The sequence below is a fragment of the Apteryx rowi genome, unplaced genomic scaffold (genome assembly GCF_003343035.1).
Source record: "Apteryx rowi isolate R43461 unplaced genomic scaffold, aptRow1 scaffold_285, whole genome shotgun sequence".
NCBI classification, from domain to species: Eukaryota; Metazoa; Chordata; class Aves; order Apterygiformes; family Apterygidae; genus Apteryx; species Apteryx rowi.
In genome coordinates this window covers 302,045-319,513 of record NW_020449252.1, presented here as the reverse complement: position 1 = coordinate 319,513, position 17,469 = coordinate 302,045, and the positions used below count along the sequence as shown (strand labels likewise).

At 37.8% G+C, this 17,469-nt stretch overlaps 1 protein-coding gene across 2 annotated transcripts in view; it reads left to right on the top strand.

Moving 5' to 3' along the window:
- Positions 1–1,349: 1,349 nt before the first annotated feature.
- The window catches only part of GK (glycerol kinase), a 37,275-nt gene continuing 21,155 nt past the window's right edge, over positions 1,350–17,469 (top strand). For both annotated transcript variants that reach the window (XM_026069050.1, XM_026069051.1), the window contains exons 1-10: positions 1,350–1,452; positions 7,387–7,460; positions 8,116–8,222; positions 8,785–8,862; positions 9,863–9,942; positions 10,907–11,044; positions 11,769–11,878; positions 12,510–12,576; positions 16,251–16,286; positions 16,929–16,996. In XM_026069050.1, the coding sequence (XP_025924835.1) occupies positions 1,375–1,452; positions 7,387–7,460; positions 8,116–8,222; positions 8,785–8,862; positions 9,863–9,942; positions 10,907–11,044; positions 11,769–11,878; positions 12,510–12,576; positions 16,251–16,286; positions 16,929–16,996 (836 nt within the window). In that variant the 5' untranslated portion in view covers positions 1,350–1,374. The remainder of the gene's footprint in view (positions 1,453–7,386; positions 7,461–8,115; positions 8,223–8,784; positions 8,863–9,862; positions 9,943–10,906; positions 11,045–11,768; positions 11,879–12,509; positions 12,577–16,250; positions 16,287–16,928; positions 16,997–17,469) is intronic.

The following is a 17,469-nucleotide window of genomic DNA, read 5'->3' as shown; positions in this document are numbered from 1 at the left end:
TTAATTACAGGCTGCAACTAAATCACTTGCCATCTATTATACATTAGTAGATGGTGTTTCTAGCATCCATATCAAGGCTCCTAGGTACTTGCTGAAGTATTAACAAAGAAAAAAAGGTCCATCAGAAGAGTTGAATCAGAAGTCACATAAAATATTATTAAGCAGCAGCAGTCAGATTTTGCTTATCAGACAGTAGTGTTGACAAAATACCATGAGTTTCAACAGCTACCACTAATAGGGAGTTAGAACAAAGAAAAATCTATTCATTGGAGACTGAGGAGGCTGCTTTACTGCAACATTTCACTAGTTAACGTATCATTTGTTTTAGTCAGCATTATTAGCTTTTGCAATTCTATCATGGGTCTTGCAACACTAGCAGTTTTTCTTGAAGCACTAGTTACCAACATGCAGTAACTTAAAGAGAATCCAGATCTTCTTTTTTTAAAAAAGTTAATAAATATTTCTGCTTGATGCAGAGTAAAGCTTTGAAAGATGAAACAAACCCTTTTGTGCCGCTAACATTTTTCAGCCAACGTCACGGCTGTGAGCAGAGTGACTCAGAAGCTTTGAGTGTCTCTTTGGCAATATTGACTGCGAGCAGATATTTTTGCCCTGCCCAGAGAAGTGCCTTGTCCTGGCTTGGCGCCTCCAGGGCGTTCATCCTCCAGAGCTGCACCTTGCCCCGTGCAGCGGGGCGGCCTGGCTGGTCGCCTCAGGGGAGGCCAGCCAAGCCCACGAGGTATTTCTTGGGGCTCTCCCCGATCCTTAGGGAAACAGGGTCGCTCCGGCGAATGCCGCCCCAGGACCAAAATGACGCCAGCTCTGTGGCACACGGCGGTGCCTTGCGGCCCGGCCAGTGGACTGCTCGGGGAGTCTCGCACGGCCGGCTGAAGACCCTCGCCACGGGGCCGCCGCTTCCCCTCGGGGAGCACTTCGGGTTGCTCGCACCTCCCCCCACGCCAACTGCTCTCTCCGCCGGCGACACACGTCAACCGCCGCCGGCGGGGGCGGGGGCGGGAGGGGCGAGGCGCGGGCCGTCACGTGACCCCGCCCCTCCTCCCCCGCCCCCCGCCGCGACCGCTCTCCCTCCGCAACGCTGTTGGCCCGCTTTCTGCTCCTGCCGGCCCCGCCCCCGCGCCTCTCCGCCCCCGCCGCGCCCCGAGCGCTGGTTGGCTGCGGCCTCGCCAAGCGCTGGGCAGCGCCCCCCGCCCCGCCCCCCTGCCCGGCTTCCCTCCGCGAGCGCGAGCGCGGCCGGTGGTTTCGTTGCCCTCCCCGCACCGTGGCCGTTACCCGCGCGGCTCGCTGAGGGGGCGGCGCGCGCGCGAGCGAGCCCACCTGCCACCCGCCCGCCTACCCGCCCACCTAGCGAGGCTCATGGCCGCGTCGGATCGGATGGTGCTGGGGCCACTGGTGGGCTCCATCGATCAGGGCACCAGCTCCACTCGCTTCCTGGTGAGCAAATCGCGGGGGCTGGGGCGGGGTGTGCGGAGGCGGCGGCGGCGGCGGCTCCGCGGCCTGAGGGAGCCGCCGCTTCCGCTCCTTCGCCCTCCCGCATCCTCGCGGAGCGCGCGGGGTCCGCTGGCCTCTGCTGTGCCCTTGGGGAAGGGCAGGGGCGGCGGGTGGCACGGGGCTGTGCCGCTGCCGCCTTCGCTCCCGTCTCCCGCCCTGGGCCGGCTTCTCTCTGCCCCCCGGCTGGCCTGCGGCTGCCGCCCCGCGAGGAGAGGGAAGGGGCGCCGGGAACACGGCGGGTGGTGGAGCCGCCGGTCCGTGGTGTCCCCCGGCGCTCAGCCCCGCCGTCGCCTTCTCGCTGCCCTCCCGGCACCGCAGCGAGCCGGCGACAGCGGTTTCTGCCTGCCGCTCCTGCTTCATCGTGCCGCAGGCTGCTGCTTGAGGGGGCTGCAAAATCCCGCTGCTTCGAGCTCTCTGTGTCTTAAATCTGTGGGGTATCTTGCCTTGAATTAAATCAAGTGGGCAAGGAGAAATACTTCCTCATGAATTGTCTTTTAAGTGATTGTGATTAGCTAGTGTTAAAACAATGCAGTGACTCCGCTGTGTTGCCCTCTAAAGCCTGCTTCGGCCTAGGAGAGTGACTCGTGCAGTTCCTTAGGCCAAAACCTTAATGTCAAGAGTTACGCATATCATGAACTATAGGTATTCAGGTGGCTGAACTTGTACATCTTATGAGACAGGAGCCTGTTTAAACACTGGAAGGAAATAGTTTGTTTGAAAATGGGATGATTAATAGACCTTTAGTTTAAGGCTCTATTTATTTCCATATTATGCAATAGACAGTAGCTAATATTATTATTAGATATGAAACGTACTATATAAGCTTCCTGCTTGCAAATCTCTACACAAATTGTCCTAACTCGCAGGCAGTAAGTCATGGGAGTTCAACTTGGATCCTGGTGACAATTTCCACTGTTACTTGGTTACACAAACAAAGTGGAAATGAAATTGAGAAAATAGCTAAATAGAAAATGTTGTCAAATGTGCATAATATTTTTCTGAAAAGAAGAATGTCTTGACTTGCTCTTGGTATTTTTTTAGTGCTTCTCCCATGTGGAATTTTCTTTCATGAGACAGGGGACTAGAATATTTTCTTGACCTGTGTTACCATTATTACTCAATATCACGACCTTCATGGGATTGTCAAATGACAAAGCAGAGATCTGGGGGTGGAGAGAAACACCAAACTGACAAATGACACCAGCCAGCTATCTTGAATACCAGTTACAAGCCCTTTTTGGGGGGAAAAAAATTTGAAAAGTTCCCTGAGACACCTGAGGATAAATTGTATCTGTTTTACATGTACAGCTGAGTTACCTTTTCCCTCATACTAAAAGGATAACACTAGCATGACTTAAAGAGACACTTAGTTGTTTTGCATGCCTTTCCCATTGTTCTCTCTGTAAATTTTTTCTTTATTGTTTCTAATCATTTTCTGTGCCAAAAATCAAATGAAATTATTGTTTACTTTGCATGTCTGTTATCATGTATGTATTATCAGTATTATTAATGTATTATCATCAGTAATACTATGCARCCCCTAGCTAGATTTTAAGACAGGGGGCTATATGATTTTGATTAGGATTAAAGATGTATGGGTGAAAAATTGGCTGGTCTATTGGGGCCCAAGGGTAGTGTCAAAGTCTAAATGGTAGCCAATTTAGAAGTGGTATTCCTCAGGGTTTATTCAGTGAGGACTGAATATCTTCATCAACAGCCTGGATGTACTCTCATCAAGTTTGCAGATGACAACAACTTGCAGGGAGCAGTTGACTGGAATTCCAGTTGGAGGAATGGCCTGGCAGAAGCTTCATGAATTTCAACAAAGTCTAGCACTTGGGACAGAAGAGCTCYCTGCAACAGTACAGAGAGGGGACTAGCTGGCTAGGAAGCGGCTTTGTGGAAAAGGACCTGGAATTCTGGTGGACAGCAAGTTGAATATGTCAGCAGTGTGTCCTTGCGGTGGTGAAGATTAACCACATTAGCAAGACTGTAGCTTGCAGATCACAGGAAGTAACTGTTCCCATCTATGTGGCACTTATGAAGCAGCACCTAGAGTACTGTGTCCTGTTTTGGTCCCCCCAGAGCAAGAGAGGGACTGAAAAACTGGAGTTAAGTCTAGGAGAGTCACTAACATGGTCAGCAGGCTGCAGCTCATGGCATGCAAGGAGAGGCTGGGAGACCTGGAGTTTTTCACCCTGGGGAAGGGAAGGCTCATGGGGGGAGACAAAATTGGTGTCTTCAGCTATCTAACGGTGGTTTGTAGGGAGGACAGAGCCAGGCTCTTCTTAGAAGTGCACAGCAAAAAGACAACAGGCTATGAACACAGATCGCAGCAAGGGAAATTCCAAATAGATACAAGGAACAAAGTTTTTACCATGAGTAGGTCAAAGGCTGGAAGAGGGGCCCAGACAGCCTGTGAAATTTCCATCCTTGCGCATACTTAACACTTGACTGGAGAAAAGACTCTGAGCTACCTGGGGTAACTTAGAATTTAGCCCTATTTGAGCAGTGGATCAGATGACTTCCAGAGATTCCTTCCGGCATAAATTATTCTGTGTCTGGACATAAACTAAGTTTTGCGAGATTCTTCAGCTTATGTGAGTGAGACTGTATGAGCACAGATGACAAGTAGTTTTGAAAGCACCAGAACTTGTAAGACTGYATTTTTGTTACTTTCGCTCCTTATTTATCCTTTGTCTGTTTCTTTCACACACAACACACAGACTTTTAGCCTATGCTGTCGTCTTTCCTCAGGGCGTTAATTTGGATCTCTTCTTTACTACACTACTTGCTTTTGAAAAAGAAATCATTATTATTTTTGAGATCTCAACTCTTCTGTTAAGTTGTGATAAAGCTGGATACCATGTTCAGGGTTATTGGAGGGAGCACTGTGCTTTGAGCACCAGTGCAGTTGCTAAAGGTTCATTTTCTTAACATATCAAGCTAGAATAAAAATTGAGTAGGCTAAACAAGTGCTCCTAGATAACTGAATTCTGGCCTAGATGTTTAACTACTTTTGCCAAATACTTGCAGTGTGTCTCTCATGTTCCACTTTATATTATTCAAGGATCATATCATAAAAATCCATTGTAACTTCCTCTTCTCTCACTAAAAGTATTGTGGTCAGGAGCTAATGGCCAGCTGAACCACTTCCTGGTCTCTTGAAAGGTATTTGCTGGGTAAAGTTTTTCTGGCATTTTAACTTGGAAGAGCACGAATTGACCTGTTTGTGCCAGTGGTGAAGTACATATATAGTAGTCCACATTCTAGATTTGTCAGTCTGCCACAGAGGATTTTTTTCCAATGCAGTAGAGTATTTTTTTCTGCTTTTACTTTGTTTGCAGAAGAAACACTTCAAATGAAATTATACCACACTCTAACCATTCATTTCAATAAACAGAAAAATGCTTTTAGTTAAGAAAAATCTTAGTATCCATTGTGTTTACCCTTCAGATGGGAATCCATTCAGATCATCTACTGAAGCAACCCCACCTTTTAGAAAAAAAATTTTTTTGATTGTATAGCTAACAAGAAGGGTTAACAAATATTGTAGGTGCTGTAACTTTTCCCTGCCTGTTGGCTTTTAACATTTATTGCATAAAAGACATTGCGGTTTTGCTTTTTCTTCCCATAATCATAAGCACCTCCTTTTTGGGAACCTTTTGGGTTCAATAGGAACCTTCCAAGCAACATAATTTATAGCAGAGGATTTATTTAAACTGTGCTCATTCATAAATTCTGACTGCTAATCCTAGTTAAAAGCTAAAGGTTGAATTACCATTCACCTGTCATCCTTTCCCTGATTGGATTGGTTTCAGTGCAATTTCTAAACTCCATCTCTAACCTTCTTTTCCTGCAGAACTTTAACTGTTTTAGCTTAACAAAAACTCATGAAGAGATAGCATAGGCTAACAGAAATAGTTTTTTCTGCAGGCAGAGTTACATGACTATCCTGAATGACAAAGCCTGAAAGTCACAAAAGTTGTTCCTGTTTTTTCATTACTGCTTCTTCGCTTGCATCACTCCATGATTCTTATGTTTCTCTGTAAGCCACCTTCTTTGAAAATTGTTGCAGCTGATTGGTCTGAATTATTTTCCACTAAGATAAACACAGTGTATTACCATTCAACTATTTGCATCCCTTCATATGATGTCATGTATTACATCAGAGTCCCTGCAAAGAACTTGGGTTAAATGAGTGGCCCTTTTGCTTGTCTGTTTACTTACATACAATATAACTAAGTAGCAGTACATTGTGGCTGTTTTAACTGTCTTTCTCAAATTATTTCTGTTGCAAAATAGCTCTACATGCTCAAATAGCATAGGCGATCCCTGTGTGACAACTGCTCATACAATTAGGGCAAAACTGACTTTGATTTTTTTTTTTTTTCCTACAAAAAGTGAGAGATCAGAATCATAATCTGGAACCATTTCATAATGAATATGAAAAGAAGAAAAGCAGTGACAGACATACAGTTCAAACCTGTTTCAGAAAGAATGTGTTGACCTTATCTGAATTGCTTATACTTATTGTCACCTATTTTTCTTACTCCTTCACCACTGTTAGAGAGAAACAAGGACAGATATTTTTTTTAATCTATTTTTGGTAACAGCCTCTTGGAGGAGTCCTAATTTGTTTTGTTTATTCCCTACTTCTTTTACAGTTTTCCTTTAGGTTTCAATGTATTGTCTCATTTACCTGTGGCTTCCTTCTGTGTATCAGAATTCTAATGTTGATATAGAACATGGTATTGTTCTTAGTGAAACTTCTTAATCCCTTGCCCCAAGGTACTGGGAGTGTCTGCTGCTTTTGTTGAGGACGTTAAAAGTTTGTGGTTGGTTTGTGATGTCATGTTTACCTAGTTATTCTCTATGGGCATGAAAAATTTATGCATTTGTCTTGTTATTTTCTCTGTTGAGAATTTATCCCTGTTAGAATGGCTTGCTTAGGAGGAGGCAAAAAGCCTTGCTGTGCTAGAGTTGGATGATATATTTGATGTTGTCTTAAGGGAACTTGTAGCTTGTCCACAATAGATTACTTTCTACAGCAGGCCACTGATGAAAATCTTTGTTTCTTCTGGCTGAGCTCTATGGCAAGACAGAGCCTCTAACTTGTGGTTCCTTAAGACTGGCCATTAGTAGTAGTCTTCAAGATTCTCTTCTTTGCTCTTTCTATTGTAGTATATCCAAACCTAATCCATTTTATGCAGGTTCTTCTCTCTCTCTCTCTCTCTCTCTCTCTCTCTCTCTCTCTCTCTCTCTCTCTTTTTTTTTTAATGCATTGTGTTGTTGCAGTGAGGTTTTTCCTTGTCAAATTTTTCATGAGCTCAGTATTTGTAGATTCAAAAGAAACTGGGTTCTGTCAAGGTGCCTCTTCTTTCTTCACAGTTTGGTTCCTTCTGTGGTTTCCAAATCAGATGTGACTGATTGTCTGTCTCTTAAAATCACTTGTCCTAAAAGTGAGATAACCCAGGAAACAGCATACCTGGGGCATCAGTGTCAGAGCAGGAACTAGAGAAATGGTATTGCAACTAACAGTTGTACATTGCTAACAGAGAGATATGTTCTAAAATATTTCATCAGGCTAATTTCTATAAGCTCCACAAGAAAAAATGTGGTTCTTTTCCAATCCATCAACAAAAAATAGTGGCTATAGTTGACAACAAAGCTTACCAAAGTATTCTTTGCTCACTTAAATGCAAAAATGCGTATATCTAAACCAAGATTAAATGTATGTTTGGCTTTTTTGTTGACGATAGACAAGAAAAACAACTATCAATTATCACTGTATTTTTTTGAATAGAAATAATGTTAATTTATTGCTGTTTAAACTTTTGTGTTCATAGTAATTTCAGTAGTGTGATCTATTTACAGGTTTTTAATGCAAAGACTGCAGAGCTCTTGAGTCACCATCAAGTTGAGATTCAGCAGAAATTCCCTAAAGAAGGGTATGAATTCTCTGCTTCTTTTGTTTGTTTTGTACATTTCAGTAGAACTTTCTTAATTTCATGTATGAATGATTAAAACTGAAGTTGCTGAATAATTATTAAGAACATGATATTGCTATAAAAGATTGTGTGGTAGGAAAAATGACATAAAAAGTATATTGATATCCAGTATGTGCTCACTTCAGACAAACTAAAATTACTTAGTTTTAAGTCTCTGACCAATCATTAACCTGTCCTCTGCCAGTCTTGTTTAAAGTGGTACAGTGGTCATTCTTACGGTTTAATCATATTCTTTAGCTTTGTCTATGAAAGTTGCTTAGTTTGTGCTCTGATTTTTTTTTTTTTTTTAAATGACCTAGCATTTACCTCTGAAGCCCTCTGTATGGAAACAAAACAAAACAAAATTCTCTGCTTTCTGCAGATATTTTTGCTGTGAAAATACAGCTTAGTCTTTAAAAAGACTTTGGAATTCATTAAACTTTTTCTAGATGTGTAAAACATTCTTTGTAATTATGATTGTGTCAAATGTTCAGCTGGTTCTAGTTCAGACTTGGAAACCTTCCTTATTTGCCATAAACATAACTTCTATGTGTTTTATTTATTTATTTATTTATTTATTTATTTATTATTAACCAGTGTTTACTGTTTGTTTAAGATGGGTGGAGCAAGACCCAAAGGAAATCTTAAAATCAGTCCATGAATGTGTAGAAAGGACCTGTGAGAAACTGCAACAACTGAACATAGACATCACTAACATAAAAGGTATTCCTAGTGCTTAAGGGCAACTGAGTGCTTTAACATACTCATGGTTGAGCAAGTCAGATTGTCTACTTTTTAAGTCAGTACATAGAAAGGTGGCAGCATACCGTGGCTTCAGAAAAAATGTTAGCTCTTATTGTTTGGGAGGAATAACTAGAAGAGAAGTTGTTCGTGCATATTAGCAATGCAAAATCTACAAAGTAGACTTCCCTAATCTTGCAAAATCAGAGACAAGTGATAAATGAAAAAATGCTGCAATTTAAAATAGGACCTATTGGCAAAAACTAATTTCTCTGTCAGTGTTGTTTCCATGTCTTTTTGTGGCAAAATGAGAGAGAGATGTAAAGCACATGGGTTAAGCAGCAAAAGATGAAAGATCAGTTTTTAGAAGTARTATTTCTAGATTATAACATGAAAAAGTTGGAAGCAATTTATTTCCCATTTACTTTCCTCTTCTCCTTACCTGTTCCTCCCTCCTCTCCACCCCACCTTTCCCCTCCCTCATCCCCCAAAAGGGGAAAACAAACCTTCTGAAAAGGATACTTCTTTCTATTTTGTCCTGAAGCCATTGGAGTCAGCAATCAGAGAGAAACAACAGTGGTTTGGGATAAGACAACTGGAGAACCTCTTTATAATGCCATTGGTAACTACCATACTTTCTGAATATGTAATATTGTAAAATGAGTGTGTTGTAGAAAAATGCTTTCCTAATTCTTTGCAGGTTTCATTGTGGCCTACTAACTACTCTGATTTTGGTGATCTCTCTCATAAGCTGTGAGTTTGTATAAACAGGTGCAATTAAGGTCTATTCTGTTACAATTATTACTTAATGGATAAATAAATCGTTTTATGGGCTTTTAACAAAAAGGCAAGGTCTTGAGGGTTTTTGTATATCCTTAGCACATAATGAAGCTCTGACTTATGCCAAATCACTTACTTTTAAATGAAGGAGCTTACCAAATTCGCAGGATTCTTTTGATTTAACTTAAAATGGAAAAAAAAAATTTAAGTAGATTAATGAATACTTATTGACTTGGATTTACATTTTTAATTTACTGTGGCTTTTTCAGACTATGCCAGCAGAGAAATGGTAATTGTTTGGGTTTGCTCTCTTAGCCCACGGCAAGTGCCAGATAATTTAGTTTATTGTAATAACATTAAAAGAGCAGGACTGTTCTATGTTCAAATATATGTTGTTTACTGCTTTATTTTAAGCCAAGCTGTGCCTTGATAACTCTGTTATAGTACTTTAGTTCAAAGTTTTCATAGTAATAGTAAATAATCAACCTACTGTTTGTTTTAACCTCCTAATTTTGACACTCATCTGCTGTAAACTAAGAAGTATAGTTAGTCATTTGTTTACACTCTGGTGGAAAAAATATATATCCTGTTGTGTGGAAAATCCTGTTTTGATTTCTGAAATCATTTGTTCTTCTAAATAGAATGAATTTCTGACCATTTTTAATTTTTACAATGCTGCATTAAATATACAGTGGCAATTGTGCAATTCTTTCAGCTATTTAAAAGTAAAAAATAAAGACAGGATTTTACTGACACGAACTCCAGTTTTGTCGGAGAAGCTCATAAATATCACTATTCATGTATTAAAGGATTTGATTAATTAATTTTAATTGGGCTTTTAGTGTGGCTTGACCTGAGAACGCAGTCAACAGTTGAACGCCTTCTTAAAAGAATTCCAGGAAAAAATAAATCCTTTTTTAAGGTAACACATATTCCAGAATATTTAATTAGTAGCTGAACACTTATTGCTATAGTATATAAAGTTTTTGAGATGTGTGCTTAAAATTCCATGTAACAAAGTAACTTGGTTGTAGCTTTCAATTGCTTCTTAGTTTGTCTTATAATAATAAATGTGCATAGTATTATACACAAATTTGAGACTGTATCAATGTTTATTTTCCTTGAGATAAGTTGATCACTCTTCCTATGTAGCTCATTAGAGAAGTTAAAAGGGTAATTATCAATGAGACTTAATTATGTGGTTCCTGTTCAGTGATAACATCACTCCAAAAAATTAGGAGCAAGTACAAAAACTCTGATCTAAAAATCTATTTATTGATGTAAATAATAATTTCATTTCTTATTTTATATCTGTATTATTGAAATTAATTGCAATCAATTTGCAAATAGGGAACTATTCTATAAAAAGTAAATTTATAAAAAWAWATATATATATATATATATGGAAGATAAATGCTTGTAAAATGGTGTCATTAATCTTTTTTTTATGAGCATAGACAGGAAATGGATGTCAAAAAGCATATAAAGTTATTTGACTTTTACGTGGAAGTAGAATACAAATTCCATCTTTCCTGTGTTGTGTTGCTCTGTTTTTTTGTTATCATTGCTTGCTGTCTAGTCATATGGAGTTATCTTAGATAAGATAGGACTTCTGCAAACAACTGTTTCCATGTAAATGGTCTTTGAACTGTGTTTAGATCAGCTTTGATCTTTGTCCATTAATGCACTAGTCATTAGGTTTTGATATTTTCAGGCTTGCATATTGTGTGCTTTAGACTGATTTAGAAAACAAGCTGTGTAATTTCTCTGAGTTTTGGTGTTGGGTTTTTCACTTAGTTTTTTTCATTATTTTCATATATAACTGTAATAGTCATGGAAAGGATACTTACATGGTCTTTTTTATTTATTTATTTTTAATTTTACAGTTTAGGACTGGTCTTCCACTTAGCACTTATTTTAGTGCAGTGAAACTTCGATGGCTTTTGGATAACGTGGAAGAGATTAGGCAAGCAGTTGATGATGGGAGAGCTATGTTTGGGACTATTGATTCGTGGCTTATATGGGTGTGTATTTATGAATTTATTCTCACTTTTTTTTTTTAATGGATTGCTATTGACCATATCATACAAATTCCTAGCAAAAACATTTTTTGGTCGAGACATAGGCAAAACCAAATTTTGAGCATTTACTTTCCGCTTGTAATATTTTTAACCATAATCTTCTGAACAATGTAATAGTTTCCTTCATTTAAAAAACAGTATTTTTTGTCACATACAATACTTCTACAAGTGCACTTACTAAATATGACCTGGTTTTAGCAGAACTTATAGGCAGACTGATACAGTTCTAGCAAAAGCTCTGTAACATGTGATGCCCACTAATCACACAGTGTCTTCAGTACAAGCCATTGAAGAAATTCTATTAAAGTTCTTTACAGAATGAACTTTTATCTTCCCAGTATCACTAATGTGGTTTTTTTGTAGGTGTTTGTGTGTAATTTACATTTATAGGTTGCAGTAAAATTCTGTTCAGGCTTTTGGAAAATCTTGAACTTTAGAAAGGTATATTAGCCACCTTTGCAATATAAGAATCCAGGAGCTAGTCCTGTATCCTTATTACTTCTCTCATGCCTTTGTTCCATTATGTTAGGTCTCTCTCTTTAGTTGTTGCAAAACCAGCAGAGTTTAGAGCTGAATTTAGAGCTTTAGGAACTTAGAACTTTTTTTGTACTTTTTTGATGTAAACTTGTAACTTTTCTTGGCTGATACTGTTGATATCCTTATTCAGAGTTTGACAGGTGGGAAGAATGGAGGTGTTCACTGTACAGATGTAACCAATGCCAGTAGAACAATGCTGTTCAACATTCATTCCTTGGATTGGGATCCTGAACTCTGCCAGTAAGCTCAGTTTTTCATTATTAAATGCTGTTTAATAGATTATTTAATAGATTTAATAAGTGATATTTTTAAGGAACAATAATACTAAGAATCTCGTCTAGACTAAGATCAGCAATTATTGTTGTATTTACTGTTACCATTAATAATTAAGGTTCATTGTTGTCTCCAAATGGCCAAATTACCACTATCTAGCTTATTAAAGAGAACAGAAACTTAATTTTTTTCTGTAGTTGGAAGGCTGGTTCATGGAAATGATAACACTTAATAGCTTCTTTATTCCTTATTTAACAGACAAATTTGTAAGACAGTTACTATGATAGTGTCTGTAGTGTTTTAAGTTTAGATTTACTAATAAAAATTTTATAAAGGTATTGTTGAGCGAGGAATGACTTCCCACATGGAGAAGTTGGTTGTGTCTTCAAAATACTCAAATATATACTGTTTTACTCAATAATTCAGTATCACGTACTGTAAGTGGAGAAGCACGCAGTCGTAAATTAAACCCTAGAAATCAAGGTTACCATTGTAGGTAGTTTTTATCTTTTAACTTAACTTATTTAAGAAAATAAATGCAAACTGCTTTCTGATTTAGCAGTAATTGTATACATAACTTATTTTGCATTGTGTTCAGGTTCTTTGATATTCCTATGGAAATACTTCCAAAAGTACGAAGCTCTTCTGAGATATATGGCCTGATGGTATGTTTTTTGTGTGTGTGTGTGTGTGTGAAGTTAATCTTGTAAAGATACAACTATATCGATATAGATTAGCAGAATTTCCATAGAGAAAAACTAATGCCATTTTCTAGACCAGTATTTCTTGATTTGTGATTATTGTGTCATTATCTATTGTTGTGTAATATTACGGAACATGAAAATTTGCTGTTTTCTATTTTAAGCATCAAATAGGCAAAACAAGTTGGGAGAAATTTTGATAAGGATAAAAAATTTTATTGTCAAATACTTACTGATTTTGAAATTTCCAAGAAGAATGCAGTTAATAATCAGTAGATTAAAAGTAATGAGATTTCTGTGGGTAAGGCACAATCTTTATACTTCTTGTACAACTGAAATTTTAATAGAGGTAACGAAAATTGCTATGGGAGTCTTCACGACCTAAGAAAGCTGGACTGGATGTGTAATGTCTCATTTCCACATAACTGAAGGCAAGATTTAATTTATATGAACTGTGAAATCACAAGTGACACCTTAGATTGCCTTCTTTTTGAAAAATACATTCCCCTTGCAGTGTATATTTATATATCAATTCAGTTAAAAATATTTTGGAGCATTGTGATGTTTTCTTAATCACACTGCTTTCCATGCAGCTATGAATATTACTTAAGACTGAATTGTTGTCATGGGGCTGAGGTCTCAAGTTTACTTTGTTACAGCATAGACTCTTCTGATACTGTGGTGTCTAATGTATTTTTTGATTAGGTAAAGGCATCAGAATAGAATATGCTGGATATTGAGATTTTATGTAGCAGAAATTCTCTTTTCCTGGTATTTTGTCCTCTTGCTTACTTGAAAAGTACATACAAGCATTTTATAGTTAAGACAAATTACGAGACTTTTATGTGAAATGTAATTCTAACTTGCGTGAAACTGAAGTATTTTTACTAGTCTCCTAATGAAGATGCCAGTAGGAATCATAGTTGACTTTTAGTAATGTGAAGAGTCAGATTAGTAAGAATTGTATTAGACTGAACAAATGAGGCAAATGCAAGAAGATGCTACTTGGCAATTGAAACAGGATAGCTGCTCACTCTAAATTTGAACTTTTATTTCTCTTCCTTTTTCCACCCATCTTTTGTTTTCTTTTTTGCTGACTAGAAAATCTGTCCTAGCCTGGTGAGTAGAGGCTTTCATTAGGCTGACCACCCATATCTCACTCATTCTGTTCAGATACTGTGCATTTCCACTGATGGGAGGATAAGTAAAACCACCCTTTCTAGGTCAATAAATTTGGCAAGTATATCCAAATGTGAGACATTACAATTGGAGTTCATCTCAAAGCCATTTCTTAATTCTAATCTTTACTTATATGTTTGCTTTAATTTGCAGGCTGTTGAATATTTCTTCTCATAGTGAAGTCAAAAATACAGCTACTGGCTAATAAATGTTTATGAATGAGAAATGAGGAATGTGGGCTATTCTGTCTACAAATATTCATTCTATTATAGTGCAACTTTAGATTCATGTGTTTTTTTAAAGCGCATTTATAAACTCAATTGCCTTAAATCCGATTAATTAAAATGAGAATTAAAAAAACAACCAAAATTCCTATTGGAAATGCACATGCATGACTTCACTGAAAATGCATTGTTACAGTTCCACAGAGAAACAAATTACAGAAAGACGTAAAGGTCGACACGGTATAGATTTCTTACGATACCTACTGCAAAAATGTAGCTGAAAAAGCATGTGTTAGTATTTGGAAGAAATTCTACATGAGACAAAATGCTGTATCTTAAAATGAAGCATCTGTCTTTGCTTAGTTTGTTATCATAATCACTTTTTTTTCTAGTCACTTTACTATTTTTCACTTTTGCATTTTAAACTTGTCACAGACTGCGTGTTATTCTAAGCCTAATTTTCTGTACAGTATGATTTCAACAAAATCTATTTTAAGAACTGTAAGGTGACATCAAGTATACCCGTAAGTTTCCTGCTCTCTATTTTTTAGTGTTTTAGGCATGAGCTGCATTAAGCTGAAGTCTGATGTACACCTGAACTGAACCATGTTGCTGAAGTGACCCTTCTTTATTTCCCTTTAGACATCAAAGCCTTTTTTTTTTTTTTTTTTTATTTTAAAGGAGTTATTTCCTTTTTACACTACCTGCCTTCAATGCATTTCTCTTTAAAATGATATAAAAGGGAGAAAGCTCTGGCTTTTAGTTACCTACCCTAAGTCTTAACTAAAATGTAGTTAATGTAAAATAGTGAGTCTATGCTATGTTCAGGTAGGAATCAATGCTTTTCATAAGCTTAATTTAAAAGAATTGACCTAAAGATTCCCCTTCTGACATCTCCTGGTCACTTGTTTCTGTGTGAGATATCTGGTTTTTTGTGTTGCCTCGTTTGCTCTTAATTCCTAGAAAAACAAATGCTGCTACCGGAAGTGTTTCTCCCCATGATACTGTCTCCTTATAGATACCTTGTGGCCATCTTCCACTTTTCCATAGAGATTTTTATCAGAAGTGAAAGAAGTATTATAGTAAAAATCACCTTTTTAATGATTAATCTATAGACTGAAAGAATAATGTTCTGGGTCCTGCCTTTTGTACCAGGTACCTGTACCATGATTCTGCCGCCTCAAAAGTGATGGTGGAAAAAAATGTTAACTGCGTACATTTTATTTTGCAGTTATAAATACTGTATATTGATACCGTATAAACTGCAGTGATACCACAGCTTGCTTTTTTTTTTCCCCCCCACCTAAACTTTCCCCTGTTTTTATTCTTGGGTTGAGTTAGCCTCCATGTTTGGCTATAACTGGATAATATGGGTTTATATTTTTCTATTCTACTTGTTCTTGGTCTTAATTTCTTTTTTTTTTCAATTGGAAGATGAATCAAAAGTGTGGTAGTCTGCAGACTTGGGATCTGGGGGTGGAGACCAAAAGGCAGCTAGACCTAGTTAGGCTTATATAGAGGGTCTGTACCTTCAGTGACAATCTTTTGTGGCCTTTTGCTTAGAAAAAAAGTGGAAAATATCCCTAATTTGGAGGCCACTTAACTATTTTCGTTGTGATTATAAGATAAATTATGCTCTTGCATTTCAGTAGTATAGCCAATGCACAAGTGTTTTCACTTGTACGTTTATAATGTGATCAAAGAACATGGTTTAGTTCCTACGTTGGTAGGAACAGGATTAAAGAATGGACCTCTTGGGAATGTTCCAGGGGTTCTGGATATTTTAAAAGATTATGGATATCAGAAGAGGTAAGCAGGTTACATTCATTGGTCTATGCCATTTTCATACATGACAGTCATCACACTAGGATGATACTGATGGTGTTGCATAGCTTGTAAATTTTTCTGTTGTCACTATGTCTATTTTTGCCTATTAAGACCTTTTTGATGCAGGTTTTGAATTCTTTGGCTCTGGTATTGAAATCTTTGACTTGAATATGCAAACATTTCTATTGAATATTTACTTTAAAGACAAGGCAACTTTTCAAACATTAGTGACACTACTTTTACATAACTGTCCGTTCTTGCATGACTTAGGGCCTTGTTTCATCTGTTTGTGTCTACATCTGAAATACATATCTCCCCACTTAAATACAAGTTTAGCTTGTTTCTCATTACAGATTGTAACCATGAAAAGCTAATTCTCAGCTTTTCTCTCTCTTTTTGTGAAATCAGAAATCAGGAGCCTTGACAGGTGTACCAATTTCTGGGGTGAGTTCTGCTTCAACTCAAATTCTGGCATGAGAACCTGATACTGCATGAACGTATCTTCATTGGAAAAAAGCTTTAACATGGGTGAATCTTGCTACAAATTAAGTTGATGGTTTCCTTCTTTTTTTTACTTCATGTTAAATGTATATATTTTTGAAGATAAACTAATAATGAAGAACCTGTTCAGTTCTTAAATTAAGGCCTGGATGTGTAAATATACTTGACAACTTTAATGTGTATGTATAGTTCTGTTGGAAACTTAGGATTTCCAACTAAATTAGTAACATCACAAAATGGAAGCAAGCCATATTTTATATATAAAATGAGTTGAGTATATACATTACCCAGAAATGTTGGGGAGATTCTCAGCTGTTTCCAATATCATATACATCCAGATAGTAAATTTAATTTTGATTTCTTTAAATTGTTCACTGTAAGTAGCATGACGCATTTTCATTTGCAGTTCTTACACAGGGGACAGTAGTAATAAGCACACAATGTCTCTATAGATTTCTTCCTCAGTTTCAATTACATGTGTGCTGCTAATAGGTTACAGTTAGAGTTAAATATATCCGCTCATGTTACTTGTTCATACATGTGATTCATGCACAGACATTTACTAAAGAATACCTTTCTTTTCAGTGCTTGGGTGATCAGTCTGCCGCTCTTGTTGGACAAATGTGTTTTCAAGATGGGCAGGCAAAAAATACGTAAGTTATTACAAAAATTCTGAGATAAACAATAGGTCAGTTGCAGTTCTGTTTTGAATTAAATACTGTGTTCTCTTTCAACCTAACTGCAAAATGCTTTTGTAGTTACCACATAGCTACAACTCTACCTTTTGACTGTGTTGACCTACAAAGTAAACAGTGTCCTGACTTTCATATAAAATACTGAAGATATTAAATTGTTTGTGAGGTAAATTTTGGAACAAAATAATTGTGAGGAATCATCTCTGTGTGACAGGAGGTTTTTCATTTTAAAATTCTGCAAAACACAGACTAAAGCAGTTGCCAATATTTAACTTCAGTGACCTAAAGCTAAGCATATCCAGGAGGCCATGTAAGTTAGATTGCATAGATAAGAATGACAAGAAACATGCAGCATTGCCAGATTGGAAGGATTCATTTAAGGTTCCAGCGCTTAGTTTTGGTTCTGTGTCTAGCCTAACGTGGAGACTTTT